At 39.3% G+C, this 18,505-nt stretch overlaps 1 protein-coding gene across 1 annotated transcript; it reads left to right on the forward strand.

The window, feature by feature from the left end:
- Positions 1 to 274: 274 nt before the first annotated feature.
- Positions 275 to 18,436, forward strand: Tango1 (transport and golgi organization 1). Its single transcript, XM_028182005.2, has 13 exons — positions 275 to 492; positions 575 to 3,271; positions 4,500 to 4,699; positions 5,146 to 5,437; positions 5,744 to 5,940; positions 6,370 to 6,501; positions 7,237 to 7,385; positions 8,003 to 8,104; positions 8,854 to 9,062; positions 11,647 to 11,791; positions 12,865 to 13,038; positions 15,094 to 15,209; positions 16,286 to 18,436. Exons 1-13 carry the CDS (start codon positions 396 to 398, stop codon positions 16,327 to 16,329), a joined length of 4,554 nt encoding a protein of 1,517 aa, XP_028037806.2. The 5' UTR covers positions 275 to 395; the 3' UTR covers positions 16,330 to 18,436.
- The last annotated feature ends 69 nt before the right edge of the window (positions 18,437 to 18,505 follow it).

An 18,505-nucleotide genomic window follows, 5' to 3' on the forward strand; every position in this document is an offset into this window, starting at 1 on the left:
ACGTAACTTCTCGGGATCCTCCAAAAAGTAAGTGAAAAAGTCTCAGTAAATGACCACCATTTTACTAAAATTATCTTTCATCCCATATAATCTCATTTCATTTCATTACATTTCGTGTTCATTGCATTTTATTTCAATTTCATTTAATTTCATTTCATGCCATGTTTCATATTAATCGACTTCATTTCATTTCATAAAATCATTTTTCATATAAAAAAGTTTTCATTAGAATTAGATTAAGATTTGACCTAAAAGTCTTAGTTACCAGGTCATAAAATCCCTTGTAAAAAAACACACACACACAGATTATACATTAATTTTTAACAGATTGACAGATGATGTGGCCTAACGTTTTGTAATTTAATGTTATATGAATTTATTAGAATAATGAGAAAATGACTGTAATAAAATTTATTTTAGTTTTAATATTTATAGCTCCATCATATGGTAGAGTGCCTGATAAAGTTTATTGTTTAGATGAAACATGCAGCAGTAAGTGTTTTTTGATGACAACTGAAATTCGTATATTCTGCATGCATTTTAATATTATTAATACATTAATTGACCGTTTTAGAGCCACTTTCAAGAGCCAAAACTTTGATAACATACTCAAGTGCGGATCCTGACCACATATCCTATCGTAATAATGCTGAAGCTCTGGTGTTTATGAAGTCAGCTGGAACAAACCCTGAGCTATGGTTTGCAAGTATTGAAGGTAAAGCTGGCTTTGTGAATTCAAAATTTTTAAGGGAACAAAAAGTATTTGAAAAAAATCCAAAATTTGTAGTGCCAACAGAGTCATTGATACCAAAAATTTCCTTTCAACCTGATAAAGTTAAACAACCCCATGAAGTGGTCGAGGGTACCACACTGTACACTACAGAAGCAACAGTCAAAGATATCAATACAGCACCACAACCTGCATCAAGTTTACCAAATGAAATTAATGAAAATTTAGGTACAATTAAACCAGTTGACAATATTAATCCAAAAAATGTTGATTTTGAAAACATTAGAGAAGTCAACGAAAGGCTCTTAGATACTCCTAATTTTCCTCAACAAGAAATACCAAATGTTCAAGAAGCACAAGAGAATGATATTCAGAAAAAAAATACAATTGAAACAAATGTTCGATTTGAAAATGTACCAAATCAACACTTAAATGTTCATAAGGATGTCAATGTTCACAATCCAGAAACAAAAGATCAGAACTACTATAAACAAGTAAATTTGAATGAAGCAGAATTACAGAAAACAAGTGAAACATTGACAACAGTTCCAATACAAAAATTAAATGAAGAGAATTTTCATGATCACAACATTTTGAATGAGAAGTCAGTTCAAAAAGGGCATGAGCAGCATGTTAATGACTTACCTATTATAGAAAATAGCAGTCCTAACATTCACAATAAAGAAGTTTATAATGAGCCTCAAATTTCCATCTCTCAATCTTCATCAAGAAGTGGCAGTGAAGGAAATATCCCTAATACAGAAGGCATTATTCATCAAATGCTAAACGATGAAGTCCCAGAAAGTGAACAAAATGTTTCAGTGCCTTCAAACATGAATAGAAATGAAGATCGTGATAAACATGCAAAACAAGCAGTAGCAGATAGTACTGTAGAAAATACACAACAACAGAACAATCTGTATAATAATAATCAAAAAGGGCACGAGCAGCATGTTAATGATTTACCTATTATAGAAAATAGCAGTCCTAACATTCACAATAAAGAAGTTTATAATGAGCCTCAAATTTCCATCTCTCAATCTTCATCAAGAAGTGGCAATGAAGGAAATATCCCTAATACAGAAGGCACTATTCATCAAATGCTAAACGATGAAGTCCCAGAAAGTGAACAAAATGTTTCAGTGCCTTCAAACATGAATAGAAATGAAGATCGTGATAAACATGCAAAACAAGCAGTAGCAGATAGTACTGTAGAAAATACACAACAACAGAACAATCTATATAATAATATTCCAAATATAAATGGGGAACAAGTTCAAAAAAACCCAGAGCTCCCATTAGAGACAAACAGAGAACAAAATAAATTCTTAGACCAACAAAATCACCCAAACGAAAAATTAAATAAAAATCATTTTGAAAAAAGTACACCTTTTATGGAAAACCCTTCTAATATTTTATATGACAATACTCAAAGTGAAATAAATAGGCTGACAGAAACAATTAGTATTAAGACAGAGATAGAATCCGAACGAACTTTGCCCATTGTAAATAGATCACCCAAGTCTGATAATGTTGTAAACTATGAAACAGGAATACCATCTACTCTGAGTGTAACAGAGAGAAATATCGAAATAAATAACCCCAATACAGGAATGCCTCCAATTGTTGAAAATCCTAACAACATAATTCCTAACATAAATTTGAAGGAAATACAATTGGAATCAAGGGAGGTACCCTCAGTAGATAGATCTCACAGTCCTGAATATGTCTTAAACAATCAAAACGAAAATATACGAACACCACCCCATCCAGCTGAAACACAAAGATATTTTGAAACAAATAATGCCATGACTGAAATACCTCCAGTTGTTGAAAATGTTAACAATATTGTTCATAATGCGAACTTAAAGGAACAACAACTGGAATCAATACCTCCCTATGTAGACAGAGCTCCCAATCAAGAAAATGTATTTGTTGATGTGGCAGAACAATTAAGAACACCACCTCCTCCATATTTGAATCCCATAACTGAGAATTATCAACAAGATCATTTTGAAAATCCCACTACAGAAACGTCACCACTTCTATTTAATCCATCCACATCTGCAATACCCGATATTTCCATAAATGAAGAGCAACCATTAACAACAGAATTAAATATACAAACAACAACTGAAGGTTCAAAAGAACCAGTTTCAGGCATGGATGAGAACACAAACATTAATCAGGAATTGCAAAGTAACCAGGAAGTTGGTGATAAACACTCCTACTACACGGAAACTCCTGTAGATATTGAATATGGTAACACAGCAGAGTCAAATTTACCAACTAGTGATGAATACCAGGTATTTCCTGAAGAAACCACTAAAGGATGGTTTGCTTCCATTTTTGACACATTAGCTGGTATGTGGACCTCATCATCTGATGATCAAGACATTTCAGATAATACTGAAGATAGCATCTATGATGAACCAAAAACTGACAATGCTGAAGAATTTTCTTTTATAAAATACTTAATACATAGTTATTATTCAGTGATGGGAATAGATGAAGAAACTCGAGTACTCTTCACATCTGCAGGTGAGTTCAACTTTATTAAAAGCTACTTGAACAATTTAATGAGTGAATAATACATGAATAATCACTTTAATAATAAGCATTTCTCAAATTGTAAATAGAACTAAATAGTTCTAATTATCTTGCTTTTGCTAAAGTCCTAGATTCCCAAGTTAGCCAATTACTGTCTCATAAAAATAACTTTGAAATTAAAGTACTGTTATTTCAAAATTATCTCTTTCAAAGTATTATGTTATGTAGTGGTTGGTAAATATAATAGTCCAGATTACTATAAATTTATAAGCTTTGAAACATCAGTGGCCGAAAGGCAATTAACTGATCCAGCATACTTGAATCATGCAGTGCTACTATGCTGAAATTCAAATCATACAGGCAGGCAACAATTTCTCATTTCTTACACACATTCACAAGTGACTTTCACAAGAAAAACTATGTGTTATCAAAATACTGGGAATGGGTTGTAACTCCACATACGAGAAATAGGTGATATCTAATCCATACAGATTCAAAACATGTCCTGCAACAAAAATTCTAGATAGAATTCGAGGAGTGGAAAAGATGTATTTATGTGCAAAAATAAAGAAATACAGATATAGCAATCCCAAAAAAATGAGAACACAAGAACAGTATCATGAGACGAGAAGTTTGCACACCTTGATTACAGACTATTATCATCCCAAATCCTCTGGCTGAACTATATACATTCTGCTAATTACAACTGCTCACTACAACATTTTGATGAAACTTCATCAAAGTATAAAAAGTGTCACACGAGTAGTTTCAATAAATTTCTGTTTGTCATTCAATTACCGATGATCACAGAGCGTCAGCATATTTAATTCATTAGATAAAAAAAACTAGTTTGTTCTAATTTAATTCACTAATGAATTATTTTAAAATATGATTACAATAGAATATAAACATAGTTTAAATAAAAAAGCAGAATAGTACAATAGCATAACATTATCAAGAACTTTTTTTGAGATATCATATCAAAATTTCGAAACATATGCATAACAAACTTATCGACGTGTTTCTTCAACTGAAGTACTGCCACATAAGCCTTATCAACTTTTTTCATCAATAACACTTACTAACTGATAATTTAAAATACTATAGAAATTTCACATTTTATGCACATGTAGTAGCTGCATACAGGAGTTTAACTCTTGAGTAATCTGCCATAAAAATCTTTATGAAAAATTTCAATAATATCCACGAAATTTTCCAGGAGACGCCTGCTATACAGAAAACTACTGTGATGGGCAAAGTAACACAAATAAAAATCGATTGTTAACATTCCTCCTAACGACAGCCAGCTCTGTTCTTCTGTTCACATTGGGATATTATTACATCGACATAAGGAGACAGGATGGTAGGCTTATTGGAACAATCAATTCTTTGCAAAGAGATTTGTTATTTACTACTAAGGTCAGTGAATTTTATGTAAAATAGACAAATATTGACTTTGCAATAGTACATAAATAATATAAGAATTAGGAACTGAACATGATATTATCATGTTCATGTAATTTCATTATATTTTTTTTTCTAAATAAACTAAAACTATTTTAAATAACTACTGTTATTTTTAAAAGCGAAATTTTGAGTAATATTAAGTTTACATCTTATATGGTATGTAACATATTGTATAGGTATAATACACAACAAAGACACGATTTTGGATCCTGATTACAGAAATTATAAGGTCTTTGAAATAAAGCCGTAAATTAAGACAGACCTTGGATTAGTAGGAAAAGTTAGTGTGATATGCATGATAGAAAATACCATGAAGAAATTTCTGCTCTGGATGCATAAGCGAGTTCTAGAACAAATCGAGTAAGTTGTTAGTACAATTTTTTTATTTTTTTATTCAGGAGTGTGAGATTTTAAAAGAGGAGCTTTCGACTACTAAGACGAAATTAGCAGGGATTGAAGACAACTCATTTGGCATGGACGATATGGTGCAATCACTAAAAGAGGAAATCAATGAAATGAAAGCACAGAACGATAGGCTACGTCATTCTCTGGACGACAATGAAAAACTGTTGCGAGTATCCGAAAATACTGCCGAGGAGCTTCAGAACACTCTCAGCGAAGTGGAGAATACTCTCAGTGAGCTTTTGGCTGAAAGAGCTAACTTAGAGGAGCAAATTGCAGAAATCAATGGTAATACCTCCTTACGTATTACCACTTTAATGTAAAAATTAATGCTTTGAAAGTTTACATAAAAAAAAGTTTTATGGTAAAAATTGGACGAGCTTGCGATCCCGTAATAGTTTGTTAGAGCTCATAGACATCACAACGTGAATACCATGAGACATTCAGTGGAAGCTTAAATAGTATTGTAACACAGCAATACCACTCTTCAAAACGGAGCACATGATTGTTTCCCGATTAAAAAGGTAGGATGGCATAGTAGTCCATGCATTTGGGCGTCATATCCATATAAAATATTGTAATTTACGTTTTCAGGAAAAGCTCAAGCATTTGAAGAGGAATTGATCACAGTAAGTCGAGATCGAGATAACTTCCAACTAAAATATGTATCGGCTGAAACTACGTTAAAAGAATCAGAAAAACAGGTCAAAGAAATAGAACAATTGAACAAACAGTTATCAGAAACTAAAAACAAAAACGAACTACTGCAACACGAAATAGATGCTTTAAAGGTAAGCGTTTTGTATCATTTGCTTTGTATTATGGGGTATCTTTTAGTAGATCATACATTTTATACGGTAGCATTTTGTACCAAAACTTAAGTCCCAATTGAATATTTTCATTTTACCTTCAATAGCTATAAGTTTTTAGAATTAGTATGAAAATTTGAAATGGATCAAGAAGTAAACCTTGATATCAAATAATTTCAAAAATACTCAATATGTATGTACTCTAATGTGCATTCCATCCAATCCATATTGATCTCTTGTATTTTTGTTAATTTTTTGTTAATTAATTCCTCCATTTTTGTTAATTATGGTATACGATCTCAATATTTCACCCTATTTTTTTTTATGGATTCTAATCTCGTTCTATTTACCTTTTCATGAAGGACGTGTTTTGTTATATAGCTTATATTAATAACATGTGCTTGTTGACAGGATGCATTAAGGCAAATGAAACATGATCCCTCATCGAACGTTGATGTGGCCTCACTTATCGACCACGCTGAAATCAAAGCCCAACTATCCAAAGCTTTAGTAGAAAGAAATAATTTAGCCAACAAGTATGAGGTAATGCCAGTTATTTTTTGACAGCTTATCAGTTTACGCATTGTAAGGCATCTTGTAAACTGACACTGGGTGGTAACCCCACCCTGGTTAGTTCCAGTTTTAATTATTAATGTAGAACAGCGGTTATACTATACAATTGAGATACAGACCTCACATCTCTTGGTGGAGACAAAATTCACGTTGTGATGTCTATAATATGCTAGAGCCCATAGACATCAGAATGCTATCAGAATAGCAATTTAATTTTGAGTCATGAACTTGATCACCTGTGTATGCATAAAAAAATGTTATAAATTGAACTAAAGATATCTGTAAGATGAGCGATTAGTATCAAAGTCATTGTGCTTACAATGTATGTCATCATCATAAAAAATAACAATTTATAATATTACTAGCTGTACCCGCCCGCCTCGCTGGGCATTTAAAATTAACGTTATTATTTCCCACCCCCACAAAGATTCTCATCATTAACGTCCCCGCAACTGGTGTAGGGAGTCCAACACTCATATAAATATTAGCTTATCCATTAAGTACATGTATTTTCTACATGGATACCAAGTTTCAAGTCAATCAGATGCATGGTTCAGTAATTATAACGGAACATCCGTAAAAACCACTGTAGATTTATATATTATTAATATAGATATTGATACATAACTTCAGGGTGTTGCGAATAAAACATGATGCACAACTCTGTTTTACTTATAAAATTAAATATTTTAAATTAACACGTAGGTCGAACAAAAGGAACGGGTTCGTCTCGATCAAGAACTGAAAAAAACTCAAGAGTCATTACATGCGACCAACCAGCAGGCTACAGAAGCCGTCACTAGACTTGAAGTTCTAGGAAAGTATTTCCAAGATCGGGAGAGCGAACTACTCAAGTATGTATTTTGTTATTATCACTACATAGTATAAAACAAAGTCGCTTTCTCTGTCCCTATGTATGCTTAAATCTTTAAAACTACGCAACGGATTTTGATGCGGTTTTTTTTAATAGATAGAGTGATTGAAGAGGAAGGTTTATATGTATAATAACATCCATTAAATAGTGGAGAAATCAATAATAAATTACAGTTTCCGAAGCGAAGCGAGGGCGGGTCGCTAATCATTGTATAAAGACAAGACGATTCACCAGACTGTTGGTTACAGTCGCTCGTGGACATCCAAAGCCACTACCTACTGCTGAGGACTCATTTGCAGTCATTTTACTAATTACTGACTGAATACTGATCACTAAAGCGTCTTCTAGAAAACAAAATGCTTTGTGTTAACAATTATTATAATTGAGGTTTGAAGCTATTAATTTTTAGTTCACAAATCTACAGTACGCAGTTGTTGCGAATTAGACATAAAACTATATGTGTACTTCATTTCATTAATTTCAGCGTTTTTAATATTAGCAAGTCGTAGATTTAATTAAAATAATATAATAGTTTTAATTAATACTCAATCAGTTTTTACTGATGAATATTTTTTTTAACATTTCAATGTGTTACAGGGAATTGAGTACTAAGGAATCATTGTGGCTGAGTAAACAGGGAGAATCTGCTAGCACCATTGAGAAAATTGAACTACTGCAGCAAGAACTCCAGAGATTCAAGTGAGTACAACAACACTACTAATATGTGTATCTGTTGTATAGCGTATCTATAAATAACAGTGAACGCTCTTTATTCGCGGGGAATATGTTTGGTAAATATTCAGACGCGAGTACAGAAACCTTGAATATGTAATGGTAATTTACATATATGAAATTATAGGGAATACGTTCCTATGTGACAAATTAAAAAAACTATTTAGTAAGAAAAAAAATTGTAGTTTTTGACTATATACTTTAGGTATAGTTGTAATAAGGTATATTTTACTTTTTTATTAGTCCCATTTGACGACACGTTTACAAAGGTTATTCGGATCGATACCTATATATTGGAATCCTTTTATATCAATGTGTCTGTACCGATGTACCGATTATATAATAATTGGGTCGTATTTTTTTAATCCAAGAATAGTGAAAACGTGAATGAAGGAAGCATGATTAAGGAGCTCTTACACAAGAGAAAATCAGTTAGGTGTTGAACGTTAAAAATTAATTAACATTGTTCGGTTTATATTTGAAATCGTTCCTGGACAAGTGGAACAACGCCCCTAAAATATCCTTGGGCCCGTAGTCTGATCCCAACATCTGCAGATCGTCAAGTCCAACATACCCCACACCCCGGGGTGCGGGATCTCGTAGGAGGATCGGCCCCTGGCCCGAAAAAAAAGCGCCCCTAGCGGCATACGTAGGCAAACATTCCAACTTCATACAAATTTGAGTTGACGCTATCGAGTATGTTGGTGCATCCGCAGAGAGAAGTGCGACACGCTGAGCCGCGAGCTGGCGGAGCAGGAGTCGCTGCGGCGCGCGGCGGTGGGTGAGGTGGAGGCGCGCGCCCACACGGCGTGGCTGGAGGCGCGCGCCGCCCGCCGCGACGCCGACGCCGCGCGGGACCTCGCCGCCGCGCTGCGCCGCAAGCTCGCCGCCACCGCGCACGACGGCGCCCTCTCGCCGCATCACAGTAACCCCCCCTTGCTATATTTACGGTAGGCAGCGGCTTGGCTCTGACCCTGGCATTGCTGAAGTCCATGGGCGACGGTAACCACTCACCATCAGGTGGGCCGTGTGGCTCGTCTGCCTAAAAGGGCAATAAAAAAAAAAAAAAAAAAATTTTTTGGGCTGACTAGCCAGCGCTGGTCCCCGCCAGCCAGAGAACAACAAACGCAATTATTTTTATTTATTGACGCCTTTTGAAAGTCGCTTTTTGGTGATGTTAACGAAACAATAGTGTGCTAATTAGAGCTATCCATAGGTTGAAACAACTGAGTTTCTCATTGCAATCACATCTAAATAAAAAAATAAGACAATTGTAATTTGTACTCATTGTAAATTGATGATAAACTTGTGACTATTTGAAAATATCCGTAAAGGCTTAATTGAATAAAGGATACTTTGATTTTGATTTCGATTATCTACTGGGAACAATGCCATCCTCAGCTCGACCTTAGTTCTAGAAAAAAAAACAGTACAAGAAAGCAAGATTAGTTGTAAGTCTTGCCTCTGCGTGTAATTATACGGACTGGTTCACAACACCAAATAAAGATTGAAGCTTCGACCTCATTGTGTCAAGATGGATTATGGCATTCAGAGTTTTGATGTCTATGAATACTGTTAACCACAAAATTTACATTAATTTAATAGGTTAGGTTAGGTTAGTTCTTTTTCTCCCGGGTCTAAGCATAGTTTGCTACGCGGACGACACTTTGGTCGTGGCCCGGGGGAAGGATTTGCGCGAGTCTGCTCGTCTTTCCTGCGCGGGGGTGGCCTTCGTCATCGGCAGGATCCGACGGTTGGGTCTGGAGGTGGCGCTTGATAAATCCCAGGCCCTGTTGTTTCACGGGGCCCGGAGAGCGCCGCCTCAGGGGGCCCACCACGTGATCGGAGGCGTTCGCGTCGAGATCGAGGCAACCGGGTTGCGGTACCTCGGTCTCGTACTGGACGGTCGTTGGAGCTTCCGCGCTCACTTTGAAAGATTAGGTCCCCGACTGATGGCGGCTGCGGGCTCGCTGAGTCGGCTGTTGCCGAACGTCGGGGGGCCTGACGTGGTAGTGCGCCGCCTCTACACGGGGGTGGTGCGGTCGATGGCACTGTACGGGGCTCCCGTGTGGTGCCACGCCCTGACCCGTGACAACGTTGCGGCGTTGCGACGTCCGCAGCGCGCGATTGCGGTCAGGGCGGTTCGTGGATACCGCACCGTCTCGTTTGAGGCGGGGTGCGTGCTAGCTGGGACGCCTCCCTGGGACCTAGAAGCGGAGGCGCTCGCTGCGGATTACGCGTGGCGATGCGATCTCCGCTCCAGGGGGGAGCCGCGTCCCGGCGCGGCGGAAGTTCGAGCGCGGAAACTTCAATCTCGGCGTGCCGTGCTCGAGGCGTGGTCTCGCCGCCTGGCGGACCCCGCCTACGGGCGACGGACTGTCGAGGCGATCCGCCCGGTCCTCTCGGACTGGGTGAATCGCGACCGAGGACGTCTCACCTTCCGAGCGACGCAGGTGCTCACGGGACACGGCTGTTTCGGTCGCTACCTGCACCTCGTCGCCCGGAGGGAGCCGACGCCGAAGTGCCACCACTGCAGTGGCTGCAACGAGGACACGGCGGAGCACACGCTCGCGTACTGCACCGCTTTCGCGGAGCAGCGCCGCGTCCTCGTTGCAAAAATAGGACCGGACTTGTCGCTTCCGACCGTCGTGGCTACGATGCTCGGCAGCGACGAGTCCTGGCAGGCGATGCTCGACTTCTGCGAGTCCACCATCTCGCAGAAGGAGGCGGCGGAACGGGAGAGGGAGAGCTCTTCTTCCCTCTCGGCGCCGTGCCGCCGCCGTCGAGCCGGGGTTCGGAGGAGGGCGTTTGTCCAGCTCCAGCCCCTATGAGGAGGCAGTCTCCTCCCGGTGATGGTCACGGGGCGACCTAAGGGGGTTGAGGCTGCGCCGCACGCTACCGTCACTCTAGCGCGCTGGCACCAGGAGGACGGGACGGCGCGTCGGCGGCTGCGGACTGCGATGCGGTCCGCATTTTCGTCGTCGCTGTCGTCGCCGAACATACTGTTGAAGAGCAACCCGGTCGGCGGTGTATCGCGTTCCGACCCGGCAGGCTGGTTCTGGCCCAGCGGGGTATCCCGGAACACCAGCGGCACCGCCCGGGCGGCCTGGTAGGGCCGCCGTACCGCGGAGACCGACGTCGTTGGTCGTCGACTATCGCCTCGACGACCCGTCGGTCGGGCGTCCTCGGGGTGGCGCCGCGTGTCTGGTTGTAGTGTTGACCGCGGGAACCCCCCTACTCTGAACGGGTTCTGACCCCGGACGGAGATCGGACGTCGGGTGTAAGAGTGCAGGGGAGTCGTTTAGTGGGTGGGCCCTAAAATCCTTGGGCCCGCGATCTGCTCTCAACACCTGCAGATCGTTGAGTCTCACATACCCCGCGCGCCCCCTAGGCGCGGGGACCTCGCAGGAGGTTCGGCCCCCGGGCCGAAAAAAAAAAAAAAAAAAGGTTAGTTCTTTTAGGGAGTAGATTACAAAGGCCTCATGTGACAATGGTGTTTTTTTTAACAGAAGTAGCGTCACCTCTGGAAATGAGCGAGAACCCGGTGTTGCTGCCGCCGCCGCTGCCGCCTTTGTCGTTCCTACCGCCGCCGCTGTTACCGCCCCTGCCGAGACCGCCTCCGCTCGGCAGGCTACCCTCACCTCTCCAACCTAGGTGGGTAGTCTGCTCTGATACCCTCTCATACCCGACTTTGTGGACCGAATGGTAAACAGTCAACGTCGCCCTGAACACATCATTACGGGTCCTCTCGATTCATTAACGGTGCTTTTAGGTAACACAAGCACCCATCACTGTCCTCGTCGAACCCGTCACTTGCGACGAAGGGCTCGATGAATTAACCCATAGACACAGTCCACTGAGTTTCTCGCCGGATCTTCTCAATGGGTCGCGTTTCCGATCTGGTGGTAGATTCTGCGAAGTACTGCTCTTGCTATGGCCAGTGCTAGCAACACTCCCGGTTTGAGCTGAAGTAGCTTCTCAAGGCTATCAGCAAAGGTAGGAAAAAGAAAAATATATAGGTATCCTCTTTATCTATGTCATAACGGATATGCGATATTTTTAAAAATCGCCAGAGCGTCAAATGACGACATTTAAAAAAGGAACAAGAACTAAAAAATAAAAAGAACTAAAAAAAATATTGCCAAACTACAGTGAAACTCATTATAGCCGCTGTAGTGACGCACAATGTGTGCCTGACTTTTTTATTTGTGATGATTTGTCTGACTCACTGACTCGGTGGTGCAGTAGTTAGTGCCCGTAACCATTGCACTGAGGGTCGTTGGTTCGATTCCCACATCTAGCAAACATTCGTGTGATAAACAGGCTTCTTTGCTCTTTGACTGAGTATATTATTGTAAGTATATATGTATGTCAGTCTTTGGTACCCATAACACAGGGAAGCTTAAATTGGGGTCGGATGAGCGTGTGTGATTTGTCGACATTATTATTATTAAAAACTAGTTGCGCCCGTCCGCTTCGCTGGGCATTTAAAATTAACATTATTATTTCTCACCCCCACAAAGATACTCATCATTAACGCCCATGCAAAACGGGGGTAGGGAGTCCAACACTCATATAAATATTAGCCTATCCATTAAGTACATGTATTTTGTACATGGATACCAAGTTTCAAGTCAATCGGATGCATGGTTCAGTAGTTATAACGGAACATCCGTAAAAACCACTGTAGATCTATATATTAGTATAGATAAACGATTTGTTGTCAGGTACGGGGATCGACGCTACTCGCCGGACTCGCGGTACTCGCCGCAGAGGCGGTACTCGCCCGAGAGCCGCTACTCGCCGGAGACGGTGCGGTACTCGCCCGACAGCCGCTACTCGCCGCCGCCCCGCCGGTCGCCCTACTCGCCCAGACCCAGCAGACGACGTTCCAGAGATAGGTCTGTTTTTTAATACGAATAATCCGTATGAACCAAGCTATAGTATAGCTATAGTCTAAGACAAACGTCTGAATTTATATTAGTAATCTGTTTATGTTGTTTGATAGTTATTCATATTATTCATGGTATTCATATTCATATTATTATGTATATTTGTACTCAGCTAATAATCGATCGGAAACGATAATGATTCGAATAGACGTTAGAGTATCCTTTATTGTATACCAAAACAAAAACACAAATGCAAAGAACCGATACGTAAATATCTCCGAGAAACGTCAGAACGCTACTTTGAAAAAGCAGCGCGGCACGATAACCCTCTTATCGTGGCCACCGCTAACTACACATCCGACCCAAGTGACGCGATGGGGCGAAGCAAAGCCGCCGTCGCCCAAAACATGTCTTGTCGGATCTCCCGGATCTACTCTCGGTGCTTTTAGGCTCTTCAAGCACGGGTCACCGTTCTCGTCGCACTCGTCGACTCTGACGAAGAATTCGACGTGCAAACTAGCCCATAGACACAACCCACTGAGTTTCTCGCCGGCTCGTCACAGTAGGTCGCGATTCCGATCTGGTAGTAAATTTAGCGAAGCTCTTGCTAGGGCTAGGGTTAGCAATTCTCTCAAGTCAGGCCCGTGAGTTCACCTACCCGTCCGCGCGAAGTTGGAATCAATAGTCTCTTAGGCTATTAGCCATTAGGTAGGGAAAAAAACAAATGCCAAACATTAAATACAAAACTACAATGGGCGGTCTTATCGCTAAGAGCGATCTGTTCCAGGCAATCATCAGTCGACAAGTATAATTTCAGCAAAGAAATTAACCTCGGTGTAATTATCGGTTAAAAAAGAATATATTTATAAATATATTCTCCTCCCTGTGTCGCATTCCTCATGTCTGAGGGTCGTGACCATCTCCTCCCATTATCCTTCTCTGAGTGATGTTTCGCCATCTTCCTCTGATCTCGGCGGTGTGTATGGCATCTTAGACTGTGGTACTGGGGTATCCAGAGTGGTGCTGATTTGGTCGGACCAGCACATTGGATAGCGGCCACGAAATCTTGCCAGTTACCATTAACTTTTCAAGATTGTCACCACTCTTTCTAGCAATGTGGCCGAAGATTTCAAATATCCTCTTGAGGTAGATGGTAAAGAGCTTGGATTGGATATTGAGCTGTTTTAGTATGGATAACTTACCCTGATATGCTGTCCATGGGATTCGTAGCATCTTCCAGCACTACATCTCGAAGGCATCAATGCGGTGGCGATCAGCTGATTTCAGAGTCCACGTCTCAGCACTATAGAGAAGGATTGGAAACACCATAGTTCGGACAAGCTTCATTTTGATTTTAAGAGATATTTTCCTATTTCTCCATGTTCGCATGACATGGCGCTCATTGATATGCCTATGGGTCATGTGACGTCACCCTCACATGACCCGTTGCTGCAGATATTATCGCCTAGATAGATAAAGTCATCCACATTCTGTAGGTTGAGTTTTTTTTTTCCTACCTAAGCTGATAGCCTTGAGAGGATATATCAGCGTAACCTTAACTAGTAGGGGAGCTCACGGGGCTCAAACCTAACGACGTTGCTAACAGGAACCCTAACAAGAGCCGTGCTTCGCAGAATCTACCACCGGATCGGAAACGCGACCCACTGAGAAGATCCGGCGAGAAACTCAGAAACGCTGTGTCTGAGGGTTAATTTGGGGTTAATTTGTGTCTGAGGGAGAACGGTGACCGGTGCTTGAGGTACCTAAAACCACCGTTAGTGGATCGGGAGGATCCGAAATGACGTATTTGGAGCGATGGCGACTGCTTTCCATTCTTTCCGCAGGATCGGGAATGTAGTTACCGGCGGCCACGATGAGAGGGTTCTCGTGTCGTGCCGCTTTATCGAAGTGGAAGGTTGTGCGTGCCAGTGATAAATATACAGATGTGAACAATATAATGATAATATTGCTACTTTACCCATGTAATTAATTATATACCCATGAAACATAAATGATAGAATCAACAGAATTGAACATGTTCAAAAACAGGACGATTGATTGCAGATACGAAGGTAGTTGTGGATCGAGGTCTCGTAACGCGCCCGAAACAGAATCCGAATACCCTTCGGACAGTCCGTCGAGGAGCACGCGGCGACGGAGCAGATACCAGAGGCATTCAGGTAAACTCCACAAACTCAACTCTAGAATCGTAAATAAAAAAATAATAGTTTAAAAGAACTAACGAAATACGCGTTCATAGAAAAATTCAACTAAAAAATAGAAAATAAATTTTAATAAATTTGAATTAAAAATTATGTAAGAAAAAATGATTTTATTGTAAAAAAGCGTTAATCCGACGTTTTGCAGGGGGTCAAAATCATGTTCAAATATTCCGTTACATACATACATACGTCTGAATCTATTTTTTATTTTTTTTATTGCTTATTTGGGTAGAGGAGCTTACAGCCCACTTGGTGTTAAGTGGTTACTGGAGCCCATAGACATCCATAACGTAAATGCGCCACCCACCTTGAGAAGTTCTAAGGTCTCGAGTATAGTTACAACGGCTGCCCTACCCTTCAAACCGAAACGCATTACTGCTTCACGGCAGAAATAGGCAGGGTGGTGGTACCCACCCGCGTGGATTTACAAGAGGTCCTGCCACCAGTAAGCGTATAAAAGCGTATTAAAAAAGTCGATATTCTTGGCGATATTTTTAATTCTTCTTCTTTGTCTCCACCTTATGCCACTAGGTGAGGTCGGCACAGCGAATTTTTCTATTCCATTCTCCTCTATCAGCAGTCATCTCAACACTGACTCCTCTTTCTCTCATATCGTCATTCGCACACTTAATCCATGTCTTCTTCGGTCGACCTGGTGGGGCAACCGTTGTAACTATACTGATACCTTAGAACTCATATCTCACGGTGGGTGGCGGCATTTACGTTGTAAATGTCTATGGCCTCAGGTAAACACTTAACACCAGGTGGGATGTGAGCTCCCTCGCCCTTCAAACCGAAACACATTACTGCTTCACGGCAGAAATAGGCAGGGCGGTGGTACATACCCGTGCGGACTCACAAGAGGTCTTACCACCAGTAAAAAATACAATATCGCTTTTTTTCAAACTGATTTATAAAAATATAATGCAATAAGCACATCATTGGACTAATGTGTTGATTTTTCAATTATAATAATATGTAATTTGGTTTATGTAAGTCAAGCAATTAATTATTTTGATGTCGACTCTTTTCAGGTCCCAGTTCTGGCTCAGGTTGTTCCTCGGAATCTGATAAATAAAATACTTATTAAAGTATTCATACAATAACAACACCGAGATCTAAATGTTTTTTAGTACTTAGAAAGAAAGGTGCGCTATGTAAGAAACTGGAAATAAACAACAACAAAAAAATTACATTCGTTTCTGTTAATCACTACTCAAGGTTTTGATAAAAATATAAACATTGAAGTGGCTCAGTAAAAATATTAGTGATTTGCTTCAATAAAAGTTAAAAAAATATCCCAATACAATTCACAAGTTTATGCATTTCTATATTATATAAAAAGTAATTCATATACTGCAAATTGAAGTTGTTCCTAATGGGTAACCAAATATCCAGTTCAAATGTTATCAAAAAAAGACTTGGATCTGCGTTACGAATCAGAAATTGCGTGTACCGTCAGAAAAACAATCAAGAAATTTAGTCTGTAAATATAATTTATTTGTTCTTATTTGTGTCTGTGCTACTTACTGTAGTTATTAAACATTTCTATTTCGTCGACTCTACACAGCTTCTTCACTGAGATGGCTAATGTTTCAGAATCATTTAAATTATATTTGAGAGTACTTCTTATAACGGTATGAACCAGCGTCTGTAGATGTTGACGCTTAATTCCAAAAGGTCTTAACACCATTTGAAACGGAAAGTTATTTTTCATTTAATTTATTCTACAAAATAACATTTTAGAAACAAACAACTCATAAAAATAAATAAACAATAACAAAAATTAAAATTGAAATTGTGAATAATATGTATGTGTAATTCATTAAATTATTTACTTCTGTACATAACGATGCTATTATGTTAAACAATTTATAAATAGTATTTTTTTAGGATCAATCATCTTATTCATAATGGGTTATCGGAGTTTTATAAACCCGTTATAAAAATACGTCCGAAGATTGTTTGTCATTTACAATATTGTCTTATTTATTTTCAATATGAATTTATTTCGAGAGTCATTTTATATCAGAGCTACAAGAGATCCAATAACGCATTATGAGTGAGACGACCACTCATTTTAGGAAACTTCAAATTTTAATAAATATGTAGTTTGATTTATCATATATAGGCTTAGTGACATGATTCTATTTATCTATCCTCTGTACATTTTGTATCATGGGAAAAACGTAGACGATGTGTGTTTTAATATTCTTTGTAGATATAATAGAAAATAATTTAAAAAAAAACTGCTTTACTTCCAAACAGACTGTATTAAAAATTGTACTATTTTTACGATAGATGTAGTTTGATATAATATAGCAGGCCATTATTTACTTAACAATATTTGAATGGTAACAATTTTATTGGTTTCGAAGATGTGCGAACCGTGCGGGTGAGTGATCACTGTTGTTCATTGACGTTACCAATGTCAATGGCAAAGCCAAACCGTTGCCAACACTGAATACTCTGCCCAAATATCGGCGGAAGAAGGACATGTTCTCGCTTCTTAGAGAATATTGTGGATAGGAATTCATTCCGGAGCTGTATGCTTAGTGCGAGTTTCTTAACGTTCTCGATAGCGTAAAAGTTAACCCAATTTTGTATGCAGTTGGAACAGCGCCCCTAGCGGCAAACGTACGCAAACGATACCATTCCATACAAATATGAGCTAACTTTTACGCTATTACGTTAAAAACTCGCACTAATCACTGGACTATACGTGTCGAAAATTAACTCCATGGATCCCCTATGGATAAACGCAGTGTTCCCAGGTAGTATATGGAAACTCTGCTCTAGTGGCGGTCGGTGCGATTGTAAAAAGTTGGTGACTTTATCGTCTCAAACAATTATTAACTTATTAAAAATTAACTTAATTTACGCCTCACGCTTCGCGGTTTTTATTATTAATATTCATATCCTATCTAAATTACTCTTAATTATTTAATCTTAGAAATAGAATATGCTTCAGAGCTTTCAATACCTTCCTACACCTATCTCTTAATTTCAATATATTTATGAATTATTTATTGCCACTTAACAATTTATACTATTTCATTAATTAATGTTTCGCGACGTCAGGGTCATTAATAGGAAAAGTTTTGCAATGGTTCTTGTTATTTTAGTTCGTAATATGAATAGTTGTTATGATTAGTTATGATTTTAAATAAAAATAATGAAATTTACCTTTTTTTTTTAATTAATCACGAACCCATTTTAATTGTGTAAGATAATATTCCTAAATTTAAATTCAA

Source organism: Bombyx mandarina, chromosome 12, assembly GCF_030267445.1.
Source record: "Bombyx mandarina strain Sakado chromosome 12, ASM3026744v2".
NCBI classification, from domain to species: domain Eukaryota; kingdom Metazoa; phylum Arthropoda; class Insecta; order Lepidoptera; family Bombycidae; genus Bombyx; species Bombyx mandarina.